The sequence below is a fragment of the Mugil cephalus genome, chromosome 3 (assembly GCF_022458985.1).
Source record: "Mugil cephalus isolate CIBA_MC_2020 chromosome 3, CIBA_Mcephalus_1.1, whole genome shotgun sequence".
NCBI lineage: Eukaryota > Metazoa > Chordata > Actinopteri > Mugiliformes > Mugilidae > Mugil > Mugil cephalus.
In genome coordinates this window covers 11,436,703-11,453,417 of record NC_061772.1, presented here as the reverse complement: position 1 = coordinate 11,453,417, position 16,715 = coordinate 11,436,703, and the positions used below count along the sequence as shown (strand labels likewise).

The 16,715-nt window shown below is 41.4% G+C and overlaps 1 protein-coding gene across 1 annotated transcript in view; it reads left to right on the top strand.

The window, feature by feature from the left end:
* ush2a (Usher syndrome 2A (autosomal recessive, mild)) overlaps positions 1 to 16,715 on the top strand; it is a 176,135-nt gene that overhangs the window by 35,000 nt on the left and 124,420 nt on the right. The window contains exons 14-25 of the mRNA XM_047580544.1: positions 212 to 342; positions 462 to 669; positions 6,721 to 7,004; positions 7,363 to 7,588; positions 7,702 to 7,839; positions 9,859 to 10,039; positions 12,306 to 12,469; positions 12,624 to 12,782; positions 12,887 to 13,115; positions 13,989 to 14,112; positions 14,274 to 14,421; positions 15,661 to 15,942. Of these exons, the coding sequence (XP_047436500.1) occupies positions 212 to 342; positions 462 to 669; positions 6,721 to 7,004; positions 7,363 to 7,588; positions 7,702 to 7,839; positions 9,859 to 10,039; positions 12,306 to 12,469; positions 12,624 to 12,782; positions 12,887 to 13,115; positions 13,989 to 14,112; positions 14,274 to 14,421; positions 15,661 to 15,942 (2,274 nt within the window). The remainder of the gene's footprint in view (positions 1 to 211; positions 343 to 461; positions 670 to 6,720; positions 7,005 to 7,362; positions 7,589 to 7,701; positions 7,840 to 9,858; positions 10,040 to 12,305; positions 12,470 to 12,623; positions 12,783 to 12,886; positions 13,116 to 13,988; positions 14,113 to 14,273; positions 14,422 to 15,660; positions 15,943 to 16,715) is intronic.

The following is a 16,715-nucleotide window of genomic DNA, read 5'->3' as shown; positions in this document are numbered from 1 at the left end:
GGAAATACAATTGATCATCTGTGGACACGCTGTGCTCAGTCATAGTACATTTTATAATGGTGATATACAATATAACCAGTTGTAATCATGTCCAGCTAGAGAGAGAGTTGAAACATGGACTTTTTTTTGTGGTCATTTCTCTTGAACCCTGCATGGTTTTTATCTGTCGACATGTTTGCTCTGTCTCACCATGTTTCTGTGTCTCACTCAGGTAAGAACTGTGAGCTGTGCCTAAGTGGATTTTTCAGGCTGGAGGAGTCCGATCCCACTTCACTTGATGTGTGTCAGCCCTGTAACTGTCACACTGCTGGAACGGTGAACGGCAGCCTGGAGTGTGACCAGGTACATACCAACACATACACCACAGCAAGTTGTTGATGACCAGTAAAGCCCTTTAACGTCAACATTTCATGATGATTTTTTTTTAAATCTCATGTTCTCTTTCTGTTTCTCCCCTCCAGATCGGAGGTCAGTGTCAGTGTAAAGCTGCAGTAACAGGTCGTCAGTGTGCAGACTGTTTCCCTGGTTGGTATAATCTTAAAGCCTCAAATCCAAATGGCTGCGTTTCCTGTAACTGCAGTGACTTGGGAATCATCAGCACCTCAACAGGAGCAGTTCCCAGCTGTGACCAGCACACAGGACAGTGTCAGTGTAAACCTCATGTCACAGGTAAACAAATCAATGACACAGGGGCCATTCAGACTTGGGTACTTTGATGCGTGTTGACTGTGATTGGATCACAGGTAACCATCTGAAAATACTGTGCTCACATTATTGAGAAGTAACATGAAATTAACTACACGTGACTGCTTTGCATACATCAACATGATCACATTGATAATGTGTTTCTTAGAAGAGAATTACACACATTGTTGTGATATTAAATATGTTAAATTGTTAATTCTTGTATATATTTATTTATTATTGAGCTCCCAGACTACCTACAAATGTGGTATGAGTGATCGGATCTTGCATGCTTCCTACGTGTGTGTGTATGTGTGTGTGCATGATTTTTAAGGTATAAACTGTAAGATTCTAGTGTTTATATACTGGCCTATAGGCTTTGGCACAAAGCAGTAGGTTTTTAGGTTGTCAGTCCCATTTTTGGAAATAGTCTAGATGCTTGAATAAAGCTGTTCAGATCAGCAAAGGTATCAGCTTTGACTTAAAGATGACCACTGAATGAATGTAAAGAGGACGTCACCAAAACCGGGCTTTACAACCCTCCCCAAAAAGCTCTTTAGAAGCACTGGGTGTGGTGGCTCCTGTCACCTTCATCTTAGCTAAGAGTCATAGTGTGAGTGGAGCTGAGGCCTGTGGGAGTTGCCTACATTGCTTGGTGGTGACAGTCACTTTTCTGTTCATTATTCAATGATGTAACTGACCAAAGGGAAGATTGTGACCATTGGCCAGATACCCAGTCTGACACTGTCCACTGTGGTGATTGTATAAATCTTTTGCTGTGATGGTTCCAGACAATTCACATCAGAACTCTCCATTGGGATTTCTACCGATACAAAAAGAATATCTCTGCACGCGACTGGATAGTCTGATCTGAACTAATCAGAGCGACTCAGTGGTTAAGGCGTTCTCAACAAACGCCTTCATCTCTTTAATTGTTCGTCCAGTTATTTCACAGACAATATCTATTAAAAGTGACATGATGGCTGATCAGCTTGTCTCTCCGAAGGCAGACATTTATTAAGGCACCAACATTTAAAATCACGGCCCTCAGATCACTTGTGTGACTACGCTGCTTTTACTCTTCTGTCCAACATACAGTGGTGGAAAAAAGTTTTTAGACACCGCATGCATTTCTGAAATATTGCATTGAAAATCTCTCTTAGGTCTTCAAATTTCTTTCAGTACAGTCACAGACAAAACACTAAACAAATCTTAAAACAGTGATTAAACTTAAAAAAATTATTGGTTCCATAAAAATACATAAGAAATTTTGAGTATTGGGTCATTTTGGTACCATTGATCTACTATTGAAGGCTGTGCTTTTTATTAAAAGACACATTTTCTGTTGCCATGCTTCATGTTTATATACAAATATATAGTGTGTTTAAGAGCAGGTCACTGAAGTCAATAAGGTAGGATTTAAAAGATGCACTGTTACAAACATCAATCCTTTTAATACACTTCAGAGCTTTATTGTGGAGCAGTGGTTCTCAGCGTTAGTCAGTGAATGAGCTCTGATGTCTGTGATCTGTGAGAGTGTCTCTACTGACTAATGCTGCTGTTGTTTTGTATGTATGTACAACATGTATGTACAGCATCTTTATTATCTTCTGCTTCTTCCTCTTTTATTGCGCTTCCCTCTTTTTCTCTCTCTTTTCTTTTTCTGCTCTTTCTTCTCCTTCTTCTCTCTCTTTCTGTCTCTTTTATCTTTTGCTTTTTCCTGCTCCTCCACTTCGATTCGAGTTTTGATTTCACTCTTCTCTTTCTCTGAGTTTTGGTTTCTCTCCTCCGGGTCTTTGTTTTTCTTCTCCATTTCTTCCCTCTCCTTCTCCAACTCATTATTCCTCTTTTCCAGTTCTCTATTGCCCTTCTCTCATTCTTTATTTCCTCCCACTCTTTTAACTTCTCTGTCTGCTCTTTGACCTTTTCCTTTAGTTCTTTGTTTTCTTCCTCCAGCTCTTCCTTTTTCCCCTCCAGGTCTTTTACTTTCTCCTCCATTTCTGTCCTCTTCTCCTCCAGTGCTCTCTTCTCCACCTCCGTCTTCTCTCTCTCTGCCTGCTCCTCTCTGAGCTTGTCCTCCAGAGCTCTGCATTGACTCGTCCACAGCTCCTGTCTCTGGATGTTTTCAGTCTCTTTCGTACGGAGCTGGTTTGAGGCGACGCTGAGGTTCACACAGAGACTCTCTTTCTCCCTGTCTCTGTGACTGAGCTGCTCCCTCAGTTGGTCGATCTCCTGCTGTTTTTCAGCCAAGACCTCAGATTTCTGTCTCTCCAGAGAGACATTGTTCTCACTGAGTCGGGCGTTCATACGTCTTTCAGCATACAGGTTTTCCTGCATCTTTTCGTGCTCCATCTTGGAGGTGTAGAACTGCTGGCACTCCTCTGTAAACATCCTCTCCCTAATCCCCAGCAGTCCCTCCAGTCTGGCATTCCTCACTTTGAGTTGGTGAATTCTGTGGCAGAATCTTATCCTCTCTGACCTGTACGACTGTTCATCTTGGAACGGTGCAGACTCACTGTGGCCGTCATGGTGGTGGTACCCTACAATTTGTTGGGCTCTTGCGAATCCTCTGTTAGGTGTGTGGTTGCTTCTTTGGGCCATTGCATTGAAATGAAAACACTAGAGATGTTGCCTAGCAATATGGATCCCCGCCCACTTTCCAGAACCAGAACATGTTCTGACCACGCCCCCTTTTTGAGGAAAACATTCCATTCAACTCAATGGCCACAGTGTAAACACTGTGTATACAAACCAGTAAATTATTAATGCCTTGCTGAAGGGGTTCTGAGTAGTTGGTTGCACTGCCAATGAATTAAAAAACTCTCTTTATCTTTTAACATGTGACAAAACATGTAGCCTGCACTGATTGGTATAACATTAAAACCACCATCCTAGTATTGTGTAGGCCTCCTTTGCAGTCCTTCAGCTGTTGGATATACTCTGCAGAAACACAGGCGAACCAATAGCTTGGAACACAATCCAATATCTGGGTGTCCAAGGGTTTTTTCAGCAACAAATGACCACATCCTGATCCACATGTGCAGGGAAAACCACCAAATGACATCACAGGAGCTCAACCATCAGTGGTCAAACCAAACTGGTGTCCAGTGTTGCACCCACACTGTACGTGGTCACCATTTAGATCACGCCTTAAGGTGGTGAGGTTTGTGGTTTGTGGATCCATGAGTGCTGCTGGTGGTGGTCAGCTCACTGTCTGTGATAGCACATTGAACTCTGCCAAATACTGTGCCATTTTCAAAACCCACATGCTCCCTTTTGCACATGCAGTGTTCTGTTGAGGTCCAAACTGGATGTCTCAACAAGATAGGGCCCTTCGCCACACATACAGGGCCAGTAGTTAAACTGAACATAAAGAGCAATATCTGCAACAATCTGTATGCAGCAAACAGCATAAAACCACACAGAACTCCCAAATACTTTGCTGTTGATAACTTGGGTTTTTCGGTTACAGTTGTCAAACCACGAGCCTTAATTAGTGCATAGGTGCACACAAAAGCAAAAGTGTATACAGTGGGTGCACATGACAAACCAGACATGAGCACATACACACTGATGAACGCACACATCCATATCCCAAAGTGTTGTGGCAGCCAAAATAAACAGGCTTTTCTGCTGGCGGTGCCTCCAGCCGTTGTGCTTCTCTTTGTGATAAATGGTTTCACTCTCTCCCCTGTGTGTCTTTGAAGACCAGGCTCGTATGAAATGCAAAACCGGCCAACGCTCCTCAACTCAACGCATCGTGGTTATTGCTAAGCCTTGCTATCAAGGGTGCACATTGTGCGTGTATGTGTGTAAATGTGTCTGTTTATGAGTATGTATAAGAGAGTATGTCAGGATGTGGCCATGTGTTGTTGTACTTTTGTCTTTGCCTGGCTCTATGCATTGTATGTTAGAAATGTTTCTTTGCGTGCATGCGTGCGTGCGTGCGTGCGTGCGCCATCAAGGACGATGCTGGCATTTAATTCTCTAATTCAGTGCCAAGTTGATTAAAACAAACTGCAGCAGACCCTTGTATTTTTCACACTCCTTCTTACAAGACCCGTTTTCTTTTTTTTTCCCTGTCCTTGTTTGTTTGGTTGCTCCCACAGGTATTTTTCAGAAATGAGATTTGATTATGGCAATTTATTACCGCCAAGCTGATACTTTGAGTGGAGCAATGGCAGGCGCGCTTCAGAAGGACGGAATTGAAATGTGCGCACACAGACACGGATACACACATGCAAAAACGCGTGCACACTCATAACAAGGTGCCAGAGTGCAGTGTGTTCATAATAGTGTTTGAAATGGTGATGCATGAGCCTGTTAACCAGCTGGCTACTGATAAAAGGGCCGGCCACGTCCTGGAAGCACACGCGCGCACATATATACACACGTATGCACACATGTGCACGTGGACACCTCGATACCAAATTACATCTTCTCTGTTCTGATCTAATGTCTTCTAACACTCTCTATTCTCTAATGTTCTCACTTGGCTTCTCACTTTTTTTTATCCCACTTGTTTCTATTGTTGTGTATCTTGGACATGTACTGGTATTTGAATGTCAAAAGACAAATTGGAAATACAGAGGATGTAAAAAGAAGACATACTTACGACGTCAGCAGCTCTTTTGTTGCGAGATCTGGGATTCCTCACAAATGACAAAGCTTTATTAGAAAAAAACCTACATTGAGCACAATATATGAAATCATCAGTATGCCTGCATATTTACCAATAATACACTGCATTCACACTTCCTCACACACAGACACACATCTTCACCACTATGAAATATGACCTATGGAGAGAAATACTTTCATATCTGTAAAATCATTAAAGTGGGCAGACCAGGGGAAATGCCAAGTGTCTGCTGCACACAAAGTAAGACACGCGCACACACACATAGATGTACAGGTATGTTCTTATTAATACATGTGCGCACACACATCCACATCCACCCACATATGAACACACACTCCCTCATAAACGGCTGTGGTGACTGCGTTGCCCCCAGGCTTCCATTTAGGGACAGATTGCCTGTCATGGAATACGTATGGCATATTCAAATAAGCCCCGTACGCACACACCGCATTTCATAGTCCAACCAGCCTTATAGCCGGGACTGCTGCTGCCTCTGCAGTAGAACCTCTTAACATGTGTCTTGGTGTGTGCTAATTACAGAATTTTGACAAACAAGACAAAAAGCATTTAAAAAGAAGTATTTAATAATACTGAAAAGACACTCGATCAAATTTAAAACTAATATATATATGTTTTATAAAGATAAGTGGTTTTGCTGAAACTGTTAAAGAGTTCATTTCATTTACTGGATGACTCTCTTTTGCAATTGAAAAATTTAGATAATATTGCATTGAAAAAAACTTTGGAAGACCTTAAATGTACTAACAGACAAAATATTAGAATCCATGGCTCTAAAAATATTATTCAAAACGTGCAAAAAAAACCATCTTCTACTTATTTAAAGTCAGTCTCTCAAAGATGAGGAGTTCTTTTTCGCAAAACAAGCTTTTTTTTCCTTCTTTTTAATCGAAGATGATGATTCAGTATTTTTTTTTTAACATTCCTCTATCCAGCTTTCGTTCCTTCCATCTCTCTTTCTCCGCTTCCATTCTTTTCTTGTAGTTGCTTAATTTATTTATTTTTTGCTCAGTAAAATTAAGTGTTTGGCCTTAGGTGAGTGATCCATCATATGTAGAGGGCCTGGCCCTAATGATGGCAGTTTTATACACTCACCCACCATTCCTCTTGCTCTTTCACTCTCTCACTCTCTCTCTCTCTCTCTCTCTGTCACACACACACACACACACACCCACACACACACACACACACACACACACACACACACACACAAGTCAGCAAACCGAGAGAGGGGCTAAACCCCACGTTGGTGAACGAGTAAGCACCAGTTCACTCTTTTTCTCTCTATTTCCCTTCTGTGTCTCTCAGCTGGTTCCACCTCAACATTTCTTCTAAATATCATTTTACCTTTTTGTTCACTTGTGTTTTCTTTATAGGTCTTTCATGTGACCGCTGTGAGTTCGGTTATTGGAACCTCTCCCACCCAGACGGCTGTGTCCCGTGTGACTGCGACCCCTTGGGTTCGCTCAGTCCGTTCTGTGAGCCTGATGCTGGGCAGTGTGAGTGTAAACCGGGGGTTGGTGGCCAGCGATGTGACTCATGCGGCAGCGGTCTGTTTGGTTTGAGACTGGAAGGATCCTGCGCCCCCTGCAACTGTTCACATAAAGGCACAGTACCTGGGACAGACTGTGATCCTTACACAGGACAGTGTGTGTGTAAGGCACGTATGACTTTTTTTCCAGACTCTCATGTGGCAAAAACGAATATAAAAAAGCCAATCTATGTAATCAGGCAGCCACCTCCAAGTTAGCACAGCAAGATATCATCCAACAAGCTCAACTCTTGCTGGTAAATTGCAGATACAGTTTACAAAATATATTATAGGAGATCCTGGATCAGGATATCAGAAGAACATTCAACTTTGCATTTAGACTTAAAAATATTTTATAGATGAGAAGGTCATAAATATGGTGCTATCTGATCACAAAAACAGAACATGTTAGATTATTTATTTAATGCTCATTCTTTGCATTCTTCTGTTTTCTGCCTCCTGTCCTTCCTCCATGTTTCCTTTTTAGGAACATGTGGAGGGCCGTCGCTGTGACTCTTGCCGTCATGGTTACCACACCCTGGAGCAGCGAAACTCCCTGGGCTGTTTGCCGTGTGTGTGTGACGTTAGTGGAACTGTGCCAGAGCGTGTATGTGATATGTGGACTGGACAATGCCCATGCAAGGAGGGGGTGGAGGGAGCACAGTGTACCAACTGTGCACACAACTACTATAACAGGAGTTTATACGTCGAAAGTAAGAAAACTCTATTTATGAAGTTAGTCGGAAACTGTTCATAATCTAATGTAAGTTTCTCCTTTAGGGGAAAGGCATATAACTCTCTTCTGGTGCCGTTTGTGTCCTGTTAGATGGTGTGTCCCATGGCTGTGCACCATGTATTTGTGACCCCACCGGGACAGTGACGGGGTCTGTCTGTGACAGTACCACAGGACAGTGTGTTTGTGCACCAACACGCTATGGAAAGGACTGCAGTAGCTGCCGACCTGGTGAGTTAGACAAATGGATAAAGAGATGGATCATAAACAGATAATAAACCAATAACTATAGTGGATGCGTTTATTCAGACCGTCAAAAAATGGTGAAGGTTCTGAGCCAGAAGTTCGAAGAACAAAGGAGGATGCTCTACACTCACCTGTCACTTTATTAGCTTCATCTGGTACCGGTTCCTCCTCAGAACTGCCTTAATTCAATACAAAGGTTCAACAATGTGTTGTAAGTATTCCTTAGAAAGTTTGGTCTATAATGACACGATAGTGTCATACCTGAGACCTGAGGACAATGGAGGTCATTTAGGTTCAGAAAACTGAACCTAAACGTTAAAGACACCAGTTTGAGGTGATCGAAAGACTGGTGGTCGCAAAGGGAAAATGTGGTCAGCAACAATAATCAGTTAGGCTGTGGCATGTAAATGATGTTTGATTGGTTCCAAAGTGTGCCAAGAAAATAACCACCACACCATAACACCACCAGTAGCCCGGATCATTGATACAAGATGGATCCATGCTGTCATGATGTTTATGCCAAATTCTAGATTGAAGTCATGTTTATAATCACTTCCACAATATGTTAATAAAAGCAGGCAGAGTTTTTAAATATTGCCTCTGTTCCACTGTGCTACATATGCTAGACAAGACATGCACAATAACTGCAGCTAATGTTGCGCTACTCTATCCACTCCACTACAACATACAGTATTATGACAATGAATAGACATTTCAAGTTCTCCCTCTACAATCTGTTTGCTGCAACAAAAAGCAGGATCCATAAGACCATTTAAATCCTATCTGCTATTGTCCAGTTTTGGTGACCCTTCAAAATTATAGCAGCTTATAGTAGTCTGGCCATTCTCCCCTGACTTTGGGCTTAGCCCAGAGAACTGTTGTTTACTGTGTATTTTATCTCTTTTAGACCATTCTCTGTAATCAGCTTGAGATGGTAGTGCACAAAAATCCCAGTAAATCAGCAGTTTGTCAAATGCTCAGACTAGCCTGTCTGGCATCAACAACTCTGCCAGATCCAAAGTCACTTAAATCCTCTTTCTTCCCTTCAGACTTCAGCTTCAGCAGATCACTTTGACTATGGTCGCATGCTTTAATGTATTGAGTTGGCTGATTAGATATTTGCATTAATGGGCAGTTGAGCAAATATACTTTATTAACTTGTTGGTGAGTCTTTATCTGTATTAGTATGTACCTTGTGCCAGGACTCCACTCAGGGTCCGTTGTGTTCATGCCAGACCTTATTAAAGAAAACACAGGGGAGAAAAAATGCTGCTTCTTATTCATATTTTCAGAATATTAGGTACTGTAGCTCAAATACCATAGAATAAAAAAAAGCATTGCACTATAACAGGGTAATATAGACGTGAAGTGTTTTAAATTCCAGTATTTCATTGCATTTGACAAACAAATTCCTACAAATTGCCCATTTTAATTTCCTCAACTGCCTGTTCATGATATGCTGTACAGCCACTCAGTATTCGCTGCCTAAGTAGCTAAATAGAATATCTATTTTTTTTTTTATTAGCTGGCAGGTACTGAGAAAAATAAATGAAATTGATTTATACTTTGGAAACGGGAGTGCTTAATGTAACCTCACGCGCGTTTATTGGATTTGTGTTAAATTTTTATTACAAATAAATGGCAAACAACACCTCCGGTTAATTATTAGCAGGGGCATAAAATGCTTGGACGTTGTTTAGCATGGACGTCCAGCAGGATGGCTTGTGGATTTGTTTATAAAAATGCATAGCTCTGTAATTTGAGTCCACTACATTCTGTGTCTATATTTTCACCCGAGCTTTGCTTTACATTAACTCTCTGGGACATAAATAATGGTCTTATTTTAAACGGAGCCAGACATAAATGCTTTTGACTTAAATGCAAGAAAACTGACGACAGCACAATCACCTTAAACATTGAATGTTGTGGGTTGTGTGTCAAGCGGCAGAAAAGTTAAATAAATAACTGTTCATTTGATTGTGGTTTATATTTTCCTCCGTCCAGGTTTCTACCTCTCTCCAGATCGGAGTATGTGTTTGGAGTGTGACTGCCATCCCATGGGAGCATTACAGCGTGGATGTGAGAGCCAGACTGGACAGTGTGTGTGCGCCCAACCTTCAGTGGGGGGGCGACGTTGTGACCAGTGTCGAGAGATGTTCTTCGGGTTCAACCCCGGTCTGGGCAGGTCTGCATTTATTAATCACATGTACAAATAACAACATTACTGTTAGTTGCACATCTTTTAAACCTCTTATCCAGTTGATTGATGTAAATATACACACAGTGTAACCACAGACTCACATGTAGCTGTACGCATGAGCACACCCACCAGCAGGTGCAGTCTCTGTGAAGACAGTGTGTGACTTACATGAGTTAAGAGCTGCTTTGACCTTTACCGCTCATGTCTCCACCTGCAGGCTATCTCGCATACACAAATGTAACTGTACACTTTACACCCTGTGCGATACTGGTACGCACACATGCATACATTCCTCACAACACGGTGTCAAGCAGACGCAAACCGTTTGACGAGTGATCCACTGTGTGTGTGCGCGTGTGTGTGTGTGCGCTTGCACGTGCGTGTGCATGCACGTGTGTTAGCTGACCTTGTCTGATTGCCGTATTCTCCAGTGTTAAAACATTAAGGATGAGATCAGGCTGTGGCTGAGATCTCCTCACTGTAGAGAGGGCTGAATGGAGGGAGGGAGGGGGGAAAAAGCTTAAAGTGATAAAGAGTTTACTTCACAAGGACGGAGGGGAAGGGAAGCACTCTGAAGAAAAGAGTGGAATGATTTAAATATGAGGGAAAAATAGGGATGAGTTGGTCCTTACATGGGCTGATAAAGAAAGAGAAAGATGTGAAAAGATGCTCAGAGGTAGATTTGTTGCTCTCTGCCTCAGCCTTATTTCATTTAATTTATTTCATCATACAGTAAATTAAGCCTTAGCTTCATACTTGTGAATGCTTTTCTTGAGCCCAGAACCCTTTCTGGGTGGAGTTTGTATGTTCTCCCTGTGACTGCGTGGGTTTTTATCTATCTATCTATCTATCTATCTATCTATCTATCTATCTATCTATCTATCTATCTATCTATCTATCTATCTATCTATCTATCTATCTATCTATCTATCTATCTATCTATCTATCTATCTATCTATCTATCTATCTATCTATCTGATTAGGACATTACACCTTAAACACACCTTAGTAGACACTGTTAACAGTGAGTGTTTACTGTAGCATGTTATAAGTGGGTAGGCTCACTCAAATTCTCTGTCTGTTACACACATACTGTAATTTGAAGGTGACGGAAAAAAAGAAAGACTTGGTGTGATGTTGGTGTTTTCTTTCTCCTTGGAAATGAAGTGAAGGTCGAGTCACCGTGATATTTTGTGTACGTGTGTACATGTGTGTGTATATGTGTGTGTGAGCACCAGTTGACAGGACAAATTTGCGGCTCGTTACGAGGCTGTGGCTTTTCACACAGCAATGAAGAAGGTGTGTGTGTGTGTGTGTGTGTGTGTGTGTGAGAGCGAGAGAGAGAGAGAGAGACAGAGCATGTATGTGGTAGAATAAACCCACATGGATAATGTCCGTATCTGTCTGTGTGTGTCTGTGTGTGTGTGTGTGTGTGCAAGTGACAGTGACATGGCTTATACTGTGACACTCAGCCAGTGTGTTGTTCATGTGTGTGCCAAACATCTACCGACAAGCAGATTGTGTTGTGCATGTGACCACACGTATGCTTTTTGGATGCGTGCGCACGTCTGTGTGTGTGTGTGTGTGCAAAGGTGTGAGGTGGCTGGCCGGATGATCACCTACTGCCCAGCCCCTATGAGGGTAACACCACCCTGGTGACCCAGACACATGCACCATCACACGCACACACTCACACACACACATACACACACACACACACACACACACACACACACACACACACACACACACACACACACACACACACACTCTTTGACAACTCTGAGGGGGAATACATCTTCTGTGAAGTTAGTTTCGCAGCTACGTAGATGGTGGTGGCTGGGATAGATGCTAGTGACAGTTTCCCTGACAGTGTTAAGGAGAAGACCCAACACCTTTCTCACACACACACACACACATACGCTCACACTAATACACTTTGGTTTAGTTATGCGTTTTCTTTAGTTTTGACTTGGCACCCTCCTACATCCAAGCAATAGCATTTACAGACTGGTTACAGGTTGTCAGTGAGAACAGTTGTTATCAATAGTTTATAAAAACACTCACAGGAAGGCTATGTTCTTTTGATTGGTCTATTCTGTAACTTACTGTGATATCCTTCAATATTTTATAAGTGTAGTTGCAATTTGGCTGTGGTGAGATTGTCACCATTTTTTCCAGCTGGGTGAATAAAACAAATATGAAGCGTGATCTTTTTTTGTTGTTTTGTTGTTGTTTGTTTGATGAGCAGATGCCGTCCTTGCGCATGTGACCCAGTGGGCAGTGTCAATGGTTCATGCGATCCAGACTCCGGGGTGTGTGTGTGTAAGCTGCTGGTAACTGGAGACAAGTGTGATTTGTGTCATCCTGGAGCCAGTCATTTTGATCCTGACAACCACTTTGGCTGCAGTAAAGGTCTGTTTTACATGTTAATAAACACATAAACACTCAAGGACACACCAATCCGTTGTTATTGTTAGTTATTGTCATCACCCTTTTTGTGTGTGTGTTTTATGTCATTATTTATCACTGATTAGCTTATTTTATTTTTACTCTAACCTTTTTGCAGCACCCTCTCAACAGCCTGCACCAGTGGGCTTTGCTCTCAGCTTCTCCTCCATTCATCTATCTTGGCATCCACCTGACTCCCCAAACTCACACAGACTCAACTACACACTCATGAGGGATGGGCAGTCTGTGCATACCATCCAAAGTCATTATCCTTTCAGTAAGTATCATCCCAGCGTTATCAGACTTTATTCCCTGCTTGATATTTTGTATATATGTGACACAGACACGGTTTATCCTCACTTCTTTTATCCTCATTTTCAGGGCCTGAATCATTTGAAGACAGTGGTTTACTTCCCTTCACCAACTACTCTTACTGGCTTGTAACAGCTAATGTTGCTGGTGCAACAATTAGTGCATCTTCCTCATACCAAACTTTAGGTGCTCCGCCTGAGGCAGACCAGCTCCAATTAAACCTTGTGGGACGACCGGGTCCGACCAGTGCGAGCTTTAACTGGAGCACACCGAGAAACGATACAGGCCCAGTGGAGAGGTAAGGGATGGGGCAGAGGAGTGAGGCCTTCAGAGGGGTTGGTTTGCAGATTCAGGTTTCACAAATGTCCTAATTTTGAAATTCAAAGTGGCAAACTATTTTCAGATGCTACACCTGTAGTCCATGTCAAAGTTGTGACTGTAGCTGAGTCACAAGGTCATAATGTAAAATGTTCAATGTAAACCATTCATCTTAGAAAATTATATTTTATAATAGATTTAAATGAACAGGCCATTTTCAACTTCAAATATTGGAGCCTTTCTTCGTAGAAAAGGTTATTCATTTTTAAACCCTATAGACAAGATAAACTGAGATTACAACAGAGCAACAACAATGAGTAGAGCAAAGGAGAATGTGAAAGTGTAATATAAGAATGTGCAGTACACACATGAGGCTGTGAGTTAATCTGTAGACGACCATGTAAGTCTTTAAATGTGTAAAAATATAAACTTGAGAGTATCAGTAAGTGGTATGTTGAATTAGGGATGAGATGGAGGATAGATGTATGAATGGAAAAAAAACAGTGTTATGGTCAGGAATAACAACAAGAAATAAAATGGCACTAGTTTTTATTTATTTATACATTTATACTGTTATTATTTGGGAATTTTTATAATTAATACATTCAGTAGGTAGAAAGAAGAAAGAAAGAAGATATGGGGCGAGATATTTGGGGATGATGTATGACATTAGCCTGGTTCTCAGAATTTGACAACTTTACAGTTTGGACAACATGGTTTGGATCTTACCCCGTGTGCCCCTGTGATGTCCAACCACTAGTTTCTAACTGAGCATTACTAAATCAGACCAAGTGGAGTGATAGTGAAGAGGAAAAAAAGAGCAATTGATTATGGTAGTGTTTGTCTCCCATAGGTTTGTGTTGTCCTCCATGGAGTCATTCGGTGTAGCAGAGCCTGTCATTCACTACACAGGCTTATCTACAGAGACTGTGGCAAGAGGGCTCAAACCTTTTACCCAGTACACTGTAATACTGGAGGTAGGTATGGCACAAGGATGATTCTCATTCTCAGTTAAGAGATATGTGAACCAACTGTGTCTAAAGAATGAAGTCACTTTGACCAGTTTTTAAAACAGTGTATATTCTCAACATGAACTGCCTTCACAATGGAAATTAAAAATTGTTACCCCTGTCTATAGGCGTGTTCTTCAGGGGGGTGCACCTCTAGCACACCACGGTCTGTTCTGACGGCCTCTGCTGCCCCACAGAACCAGCCTCCTCCCAGAGTCACTGCTACAGGACCTCATACACTGCATGCTTCTTGGGAGCCTCCCAGTCAGCCAAATGGTATGACCTCAAATGTATGCACACATGCTGTATAGCTCCTGTAACATGTTAAACTTAATACACAAAAAAACATGCCCTTACACTCATGCCTGCACAATTAAGGCTAAACAATGTTTATTTTTTAGCAGTATTGCAGTAACTTGTCAGTAAACACCATATAAATTATTAACGCCCATGTCAGAATGAATAATAAATTACATATAATCATACATACACAGTTTTGTAACTAACACGCAACACTTGCCCTGTAGCACAGTTTTGGGCATGTGTCATTCAAGAGGTATGAGAGTTAACTAGCACTCAGATATACACACTCTGAAATACACACTGAACTGGAACTGCCTTGGGTAAATCCAGAGAGCTTTGTAGTAGCTCTAAGGCTCAGTGTCATACAAAGCCCTGTAACCAGGCATGCTCCCTGTTTGTGTCTCTTGTTTTTCTCTTTACGTCTGTTAATCGGTTTCCCTCAAAGTGATATACCAAACCCACTTTTATGCTTTTCTCTGTTGCTCCTTCCTTTATTTTTTCTGTCATGCGTTAATCAGAGTTTGTTCTTGTTGCATTTACTTAAATTTAAAATAGTTATGTTAGGACTTTTACATTTTTTCAGGGTTAAATACAAATGGGAGTACATGTAGGTTGGCCTTATTTGTGCTTCTTGTGTCCGTGTCATTGCTTTCCTTTGAAGAAAAGTGATTGATCAGTTGTAAATACAGTATAACAACACCAGTTTTAGGTTTCTTCCATTGAGTAGGGAGATACAAATGTGTAATGTATGCTTGGTTGTGTCAAATTTCTGTCTGCTACATAATGCCTTGTGCTTACCAGATACTGATGTAACTAAAACACTGTTGGTATTTTCTAGATTTGGATCAGAAGAGTAACAGCAAAGTAGGCACTGAAGCAGTGGTGCGACAAAGTGTTGCCCCCCTTCCTGTTTTCCTATTTGTTTTGCATGTTTGTCACACTTAAATATTTCAGATCATCAAACTAATTTAAATATTAGTTAAGAATAACACAAATAAATGCAAAATGCAGTTTTTAAATTAAGATTTTCATAAGAGAAAATAAAATCCAAACCTACATGGCCCTGTGTGAGAAAGTGATTGCCCCCTAAACCTAATAATTGGTTGGTCCACCCTTAGCAGCATTTTCATTTCATTTGAGTTTTTGTTGTAGCCATCTACATTTAACCTCTTGCAGATTTCTTTGATTGATCTTTTTTTTCTTTCCTCGAAGGTGTTATCACGAGGTATGAGGTCTTTCTGCGTGGACCAGTTGAATCACAAAACCTTTCTGATCATGCTGTTGAGAAGAGAGTATTCTCTAGCTCCGGTTGGCTGGATCCAAGTGTTTCCCCTGAAGCAAACCCAACTAATAGAAGCGCAGTACCACCCCCTGAGAGCAGTACTGTAGTATCAGATCTGCAGGCGTTTTCCATCTATCAGATCAGAGTTGTGAGCGTCAGTATTGCAGGAAGTGTCTCATCAGAGTGGACCACAGCACGCACCATGGAGGGAGGTGGGTATGAACTGTGATCATGATTAAACTACAATATATTGACCCCCCAGTCATTAGAAAGGCTTCCTAAGGAAAACATTTCAATTTAACTTGTAAGACTCTTTGCCAGTTGGCAAACATCACCGGCTGAGTGGTGAGTCCAGTGAGGACCTTTTTAAAATTGAATTCCTTCCACAGCTGGTTTAACTTAGTTGCTGGCTTCAAAAAAATCCTTCAATTTTAATTCATTGTCATCCAAGTGTTGCCATCCAATGTTGTATCTTAATAGTAAAGTGGGTAGATGAATAAAAAAAAAAAAAAAAAACGGTGAACCAAAACAACTTCAGACTGATGTGTTGCTGCAGTTTATTTACTAATGAGAAAGATGTGAGCAAAAAGGATTTTAAGAAATGCTAGATAATCACCAATATGTCACCAAGTGATAATTGGGTCACACCCAGAGTTTTTTGCTTATGGATGTAATGAAAGTCTAATAAATGGAAGAAGGGAATTTGTCAGATGGATTGGAGAGACAGGAAGTGTGGAAGGAACGAGGAAATGCAAACTGCATGCGGGGGGATGGGAATCTCATTAAGGTATTTGAATTTCAAAGAGATGATATGGCTCATTAGGACTAAACGATTGCCTCCAACATCACTCTAAGCTATGTGTCTGGATAACAAGCATATGATAACACCATTTTGAATGTGGCATGTGTGTCAGTGTATGTGCGTGCACATGGGCCATGCTAGAATGGGAGAATATGACTGTGGTTATGTCTACCATGAATCACA